This window comes from Rosa chinensis, chromosome 7 (genome assembly GCF_002994745.2).
Source record: "Rosa chinensis cultivar Old Blush chromosome 7, RchiOBHm-V2, whole genome shotgun sequence".
NCBI classification, from domain to species: domain Eukaryota; kingdom Viridiplantae; phylum Streptophyta; class Magnoliopsida; order Rosales; family Rosaceae; genus Rosa; species Rosa chinensis.
Window position 1 is genome coordinate 47,656,888 of NC_037094.1, and position 7,100 is coordinate 47,663,987.

At 34.8% G+C, this 7,100-nt stretch overlaps 1 protein-coding gene across 2 annotated transcripts; it reads right to left on the reverse strand.

Moving 5' to 3' along the window:
* Positions 1-229: 229 nt before the first annotated feature.
* On the reverse strand, positions 230-2,879 carry LOC112178038 (probable receptor-like protein kinase At1g11050). 2 transcript variants are annotated; one of them, XM_024316257.2, is made up of 6 exons: positions 2,096-2,879; positions 1,838-1,991; positions 1,519-1,729; positions 1,178-1,415; positions 940-1,090; positions 230-823 (listed from the first exon to the last, which is right to left on the reverse strand). In XM_024316257.2, the coding sequence occupies exons 1-6, from the start codon at positions 2,710-2,712 to the stop codon at positions 524-526; spliced, it is 1,671 nt and encodes a 556-aa protein (XP_024172025.2). In that variant the 5' UTR covers positions 2,713-2,879; the 3' UTR covers positions 230-523. The 2 variants fall into 2 exon arrangements, with proteins under 2 accessions (XP_024172025.2, XP_040368004.1); XM_040512070.1 differs by having other exon boundaries at positions 704-823; positions 912-1,090.
* Between the last annotated feature and the right edge of the window lie 4,221 nt (positions 2,880-7,100).

A 7,100-nucleotide genomic window follows, 5' to 3' on the forward strand; every position in this document is an offset into this window, starting at 1 on the left:
ATATTATTATTGGGAGCATTGAAGGAGGCATAATTGGTCGGAGCTGTTTTCTCCCATCTTGCTTAGAGAGGAAAAGTGAAGTCGGTTACTCAAGCAGCAAGGCATATAAAAATTGAAAAAGAACGGCTGGTGGTAGATTGGTTTTACACGGCCCTCTGTAAATTACATGTCCAGGGTCCAGAGTACAGGGCTTCTATAATTTAATTTCGGGACCTAGGGGAAGTGCTTACTGCGTAGCTTGATTAATGTATAGATAATAATAGAACAAATAAGAAGAGAACAAAGCCAAAGAGATATACGAAGGAATTCAAAACATAAGTGGTCAAGTCGGCAAGAATCAAAATATTGTCTGGTATGGGCTGAAGGTAAATATATATATATACTTAGGGGTTTTTGGCCCAAAATATTGTCTAGGCTACAGTCCATATAGCATTCTGTTTGCCTCCGTCACTGATCTGGACATAAAATTATGTAGCTCAAAGTGTAATTTGTAAGCACTCTCCGACAGATAGGCATTGAACCTCTATCGACCTTCAGGGATGCTAATGGTTACCAGATTAATGCTAGATGATTGAGAAGAAGAGCAAACAGCTTTATAATTTCCATGTGTTGAAAATGCAGGTTCTTTGAATGGTGGAAGTGATGTAGCTTCATTAGCCAACATGTGATTTACAGAAGACATTGTTGGTCGATCAACTGGATCTTCTTGAACACACAATAGTGCTACATGGATACACCTTAAAGCTTCATGAGGCAGACATGTTTCTCTCACTGATTCATCAATCACCTCCATTCCTCTACCTTCTTTCCATAATTTCCATGCCTAAAGATTAAACATATATAAAAATTTATGGATGACTATTCACTGAAATTTGACGCAAATTAATAAAGTTATAGTTAGTGCTGCTCACAAAATGAACAAATTAGACTTGCACGTACCCATCCAGGAAGAGTAACCGGGTGTTCAAGACAATAGAAAGAAGAATTTCTCCTTCCACTTACAATCTCTAGCAACAACACTCCAAAACTAAATACATCCAATTTCTCAGAAAAATGACCATAGCGAGCATACTCAGGTGACATATAACCACTATATGAATTAATGATGGAGAAGTCAGTAGTAATAGTGATTGCATTGAGTTTTAAATATTGAAATTATAACCCTACATGTACTTACTATGTCCCAACAACCCTGTTGGTATTTGCTTCAATCTGATTTATCTCGAAAATCTTTGCCATTCCAAAATCTGAAATTTTAGGGTTCATTTCTTCATCCAACAGAACATTACTTGCTTTTAGATCCCTGTGAATGATTTTCAATCTGGAGTATTTGTGGATATAAAGTACACCTTGAGCTGTACCTTCTATAATTCGAAAGCATTTACCCCAATCCAATTTTATGTTTTCCCTTGGATCTGATCACATAAACCATAAAGAAGAATAACTAACAATGAAAATTAATGTATCCTAGACATTAGTAATAAAAAATGCATTGAAGAAGTGTGAGCATATATATACCAAACAAAAATTTGTCCAAACTTCGATTAGGCATGTACTCGTAGATTAATATCATTTCTTCCTCTTCAATACAGCAACCCAAGAGCCTAACAAGATTGCTATGTTGGAGCTTTGCTATAAGTTTTAATTCATTCATGAACTCTTGACATCCTTGCCCTGACTTCTTTGACAGTCTTTTTATGGCTATCTCTTGATTTTCATTTAAGATGCCCTGTAAAAGAAGAAAGATGCTAAAGAAACTATTGAAGAACAAGATTTAGCATATTATGAAGAAATGGGTACTTGCAACAATATTGGGAGCAGATAGTGGAAGTGTCACCTTATAAACAGGGCCAAACCCTCCCTCTCCTAGTTTATTAGCTTCAGAAAAGTTGTTTGTAGCAGCTAATATACTCCTTAAATTTAAGATCGGTAGTTCTGTATCATTCTTCCCAACTCCAGCACTAACATTCCTAAGATTCTCACTATATGCCCTGTTACAGTATTATTGTTAGAGCATTGTTAGTTTGATCTATTTCAATCTATGTGCTATGCTATGTGAGTGACAGATAGAGTGTGTTTTAGCAAACAACAGTACCTTTTCTTTCCCAAAGATTTCTTCCATAAAAAGTATAAAAATAATATCGTAAGCAATCCTCCTGTTGCTGAGACCACTGCAGTTACAAGAGTGGTATATCTCTTTTTGTGCAAACCATTCAATAAAGGTAAAGCGAAAATACAAGACACGACACCCTCACTTTCAAGACCCTGGTCGTTGATCGTACCAACATACAGCATTGTAAAGTACAAACAATTTCTAGAATGAGAGATGTTACCATCAACTGTGATTAATTGTTGATGAATTTGCAACATAGTTGTTGCGCAAACATCACAGGGTGAGAGATCTGCGAGGTCTGGCTTGCATCCAGAGTCAATTGTAGTGGTCTGATTAAGCTTGGAGATCATATCTTGGGAAGATTCAATTTGGGCACAGAAATTGGGTCCAGTTACAAACTGTAAAGGGTCAAAACAATAAGAGAGAAGATTGGAAGGGATTGCTAGAGAGGTAAGCTTGGACTGGTAGTTTTGGAGGCAAGAATTTGAGGTTGCTATGTTGGGGAGTAGGAAAAAAGTGGTGGCCTTGAGGTGTTGAGCAAGGCCTATTCCAAAGAGATACCATAAGGTTTGACAACATGGGATCAGTGTGATGTCCATTTGGGGGGTTTTAGCCAGGGGTTGGAAGTTTTTGCATGATGAGAAGTTGACGGGGGCTCTAAGGACATAGCTGAGATCAATGGGGCATGTTGTTATGTTGCTAATTATTTTTGGAGATTGAGCAGTAGAGAGAGAAAGTAGTGAGAGAAACACCAACAAAAGCCTAATCAATTTCATCACTTCAGCCATAGAAAGACCAACATCCAATTTCAATCATCTTATATTTGCAAATATATCAGGGGGTTGCAATGGTAGACCTGTAAATGGACCAGATTTGGAGCGGATCGACCTAAATCCAAATCCGTTTACTAATAAAAAAAATTCAACCCTAACCCGCTTCGTTAACCCGGCTAATCGTCAATAGCTTGATTCAAATCTGTATCCGCCGGATTAACTGATACCTGATTTGCTAATCTGATCTGTTTATAATTTTAAATATTTTTAAATTTTAAATAGTAATATTAAATTTATATCATGATATCTAATAAAATATTAATACAATATTAAAACAACATGAAGAGTATCACCGAAAGTAGAATTACATTATCAAAATATTTCCTACACTCGATAAATTAAGAGAGAGACGTCAGGAGATGTGTGTGAGATTATCAGATTAATTGTGCTTCTACAACCTTCTTAAATTTTTGGTAAACTAAACAAAACCTTTATCAATAATACTTCTTGGATGATGGACTGATGGATTCTATTTACGAAGACCGTGCCTTGGGTTTTGCAAAAAATTTCTATTAGAAATTATTAATATTTTATATTTTTAAAAAAATAATAATGTATTAATAAAAAATAATATTTTATTATTATGAAAACGGACCGGATCATTAAAGGATTAGACCAACCTAAATTTGTATTTGATCCGTTAAATAAATGGGTTAACGGATTCAGATTATTAACGGATCAACGGATCAAAATTTTCAATCCAAACTCGTCCAATAGCCATGGATCCGGAGTGGGTCCGGATCAAAATTCGATCCATTTACAGGTCTATGCAGAGGTCTACCTTAATATCCTCAAGTCAATTTCTCCAAGGGCTAAAATTCAAAGAATAAACCTCTCTGCTTGACATTTGTTGCACCTCTCACCACTACAATTATTGGCAATGGCCACATACAATATTGGTCAAGGTTTCAAATTTCTCCGAAACTGCCAAAATTTCCATTGAAATTTCTGTAATTTTGAAGTACCGAAACAAAATCCATATGCTATATCATTCCCATTAAGAGTTTCCCGAAATTTTCTGAAATTTTCGGTACATTTCTGCGAAATTCTTAATTTCTAAAATATCTACACATAAAAAATGTATTTAAAAATTTACACCGAAATTTTGTCCAAAATTTCTCTTAAATTTATGTGAAATTTGTATGTCACCAACAATGATTTTTTTACTTCATACTTTCATGAAGAAATATGAAATTTTGGTTTTTTTTTTCCAATCAAGTTGAATACAACATGTCCAAAAAAAAAAATGAATACAACAAAAAACCTTTTTGCTTTTATCTGCTACAAAGTTGAATGCTCCAACAACAACATAATTCCTGTTTTGTTTCATATCAAATGTCTTATGCTACATAAAATGAAACACCATATTGAGTAATTTCACAATATCCGATATTTGGATTGCATGTGGAAAGAGATCAACACACATACAATATCCATGTGATGAAGTACCAAAATCATTTCCAAAATTCATGTATTTGGGAGCAGTATTGTATGATACTAAATGGAAACAGTTCAACTAGCTAGATCGAACCACATTGTAGTAGCTTTCATATTCTTTTTGTTGTACTTGTTCATTTCATTTACGGGGTTTTGGTATTACGTCATACTCTTATTTAATGTAGATGTAACGGCAACCAACCAAGTGAACCAACCAACACTTATCTATATCATTTATCTCCAACCAAATTTGGAGAAAATTGGAGTGCTCACCTTTCAACACGGTTGAGAATAATGAAAGAACTTGAAATGCTTGTGAAGACTATAAACCCTCTCGGCTACATTTATAAGAGCCAAAACGGTCGCCCACTTGCTGAGTAAGGTATACGGAAAAAATGGTGGAACGAGTGTGTTAAGATGCTTAATTGTAAAAATAAAAATTGTATTATTGCCAAGTGTCTCGATCAGCATTTTCTGACCAAGGATTAATCAATATCTTGTGGAGGATTTGTTCTACAATTGCCCAGTTATTTACGTCCAAATTAAGATGGTGGACTATTGTGCGCAAACTTTCTTTCGATGGATTTCCTTAAAAATAATAGGCTACACCCACTTTCTTTGAATAGTCTACACCCACTTTCTTTGAATAGTCTACAGATTAAGATATTTGAATACATTACTAATATGAATACATTACTGATATAGATACATGATATAGTTTTTCAATTAGATACATGATACAGTTGATTAAAACCATAGTTAGTAATAAACATGATGTTGATAGTATGCGAAAAATACGTACTTGTATTATTCAGACATTTTATCAAATAGTTCGTTGAATTACTTCATTTTATAAATAAATAAAAAAAGTAAAAACTTGTTTTATTTGCGTATAATATGAAAAATTACTAACTATGATTAAACCATGACGTTACAACAACAAACCAACACTCATCTATATTATATTTAAGAGAACCCATTTTGACTAGTTGATTAAAACGTCATACTCCTTTTTAATGTAGACGTAACAGCAACCAACCAAGTGAACCAACCAATACTTATCTATATCTATATCTGTATCTATATTATATTAAATAGAACCCACTTTGATTGTGAAAAGATAGTAAAAGCCTTAGATCTTATGTTAATTTTTAATAATTGAGTGGCAGTATGGTAAATACCAAAATAAAATATTAAATAAAAAAGAAAATAAATAATTTTTTTAACAATTAAGTTAGATCCTGAGACTTAAAGAAAAATCAAGTCAGAATTTGGGAGCAATATTATATGATACGAAATGGAAGCAGTTTAACCAGCTTGATCGAACCACATTGTAGTTGTTTCTTTTTGTTATACTTGTTTGTTTTCATTTACGGGGTTTTCGTATTACAACCCCCCCCCCCCCCCCCTCTGGGGGCCTTGTCCCTTTTTTCTAATTGTTAGTGAAAAAGGGGTGTGATGACCAAGCCTCCTATTGGCTTCTAACCAACAACAAAAAAAAAGTAAATCACATTCACGTTATCAATATACAGCACATTTATAATTACACATAGATAAAAACACTAGTTTAGCAACATACTACAATACTTGTTAATTACTCGTCCATATTAACTAAACATCACAATTCTATTATAATGTATAATTTTAGAAAGGTTACATTGTAAATAGGTTTATTACAGATTAGTTTAGTCTATGTAAAAGTTTCATTCAAAAATATCATTTTATAAATGCAATTAATGTGATTTCTTTATTTTAACCGAAATTTCCACCGAAATCAAAACTTTCTCCAAAATTTCCTTAAATTTAAAGTACGAAAATCGAAACTGAAACTGAAATTTGAATCCTTGCGCAAGTGTAATTTTAAGGTTTTAATTATTCATTAAGCTGCGTTATTTTTTTTGCCAAGTAAGGCCATTTCAGACCCAAAACTCGTTTGATTCTGATATTCATTTTTTCAGAGGTGACAATTTTGCTCTTCTAGCTTTTTAGTGAAGTGAAGTTGATATTGCTTTATATTCAAATTTGATGGTCGTGTGCTCCCCCCCCCCCCCCCCCCCCCCCCCCCCCCCCAACCCCCCAACTTAGCTAGCTTCCCAATTTTCTTCCATCGATGATTTTCCAGATTGTTGAAGTTCGTGTACTTACATAAGCATTAGCTATAATGAGCCATGCTCATACTGGCATCCAGCCGTATCAACAACCATCGAGGGTATGACCTACGGAAACACAGCCAAACAGGCTATCACCTGAGCCCCAGCTCATCCCGAGATCACTGCTGACGCGTCATCATGCGCCACGCCAAGATCACCTCACTGAAGCATCAGAAGTTGGGAACTGAAGCATATCAGTCCCATATAGAAAACAAGGAAGAGCTCAGTCTCTTCCCCATTTATAAAAGGTCCACTCCTCTCTCCTCATTAACTACACATTTACTACTTACATAACGTTATTCTGTCAACATAAATACTTTGACTAACTTAGGAATCGGAGAAGAAAAGATCGCCAACTGCAGTCTCCCTCTGACGCATTTTGTATTTCATTTGATAGATAATGGAAGCAGCAAGAATATCACAAGTAACGGTTCGCCCCTCGAACCAGCGTTAATCAAGGTTTGGCTATTGCTGAATCTTAGACTTTAACATTGGCGCGGTTTGTAGGAATCCTTGAGCAAAAGGTCATCCCACCATAACAATCACCATGACTAACGGTAGAGGGGG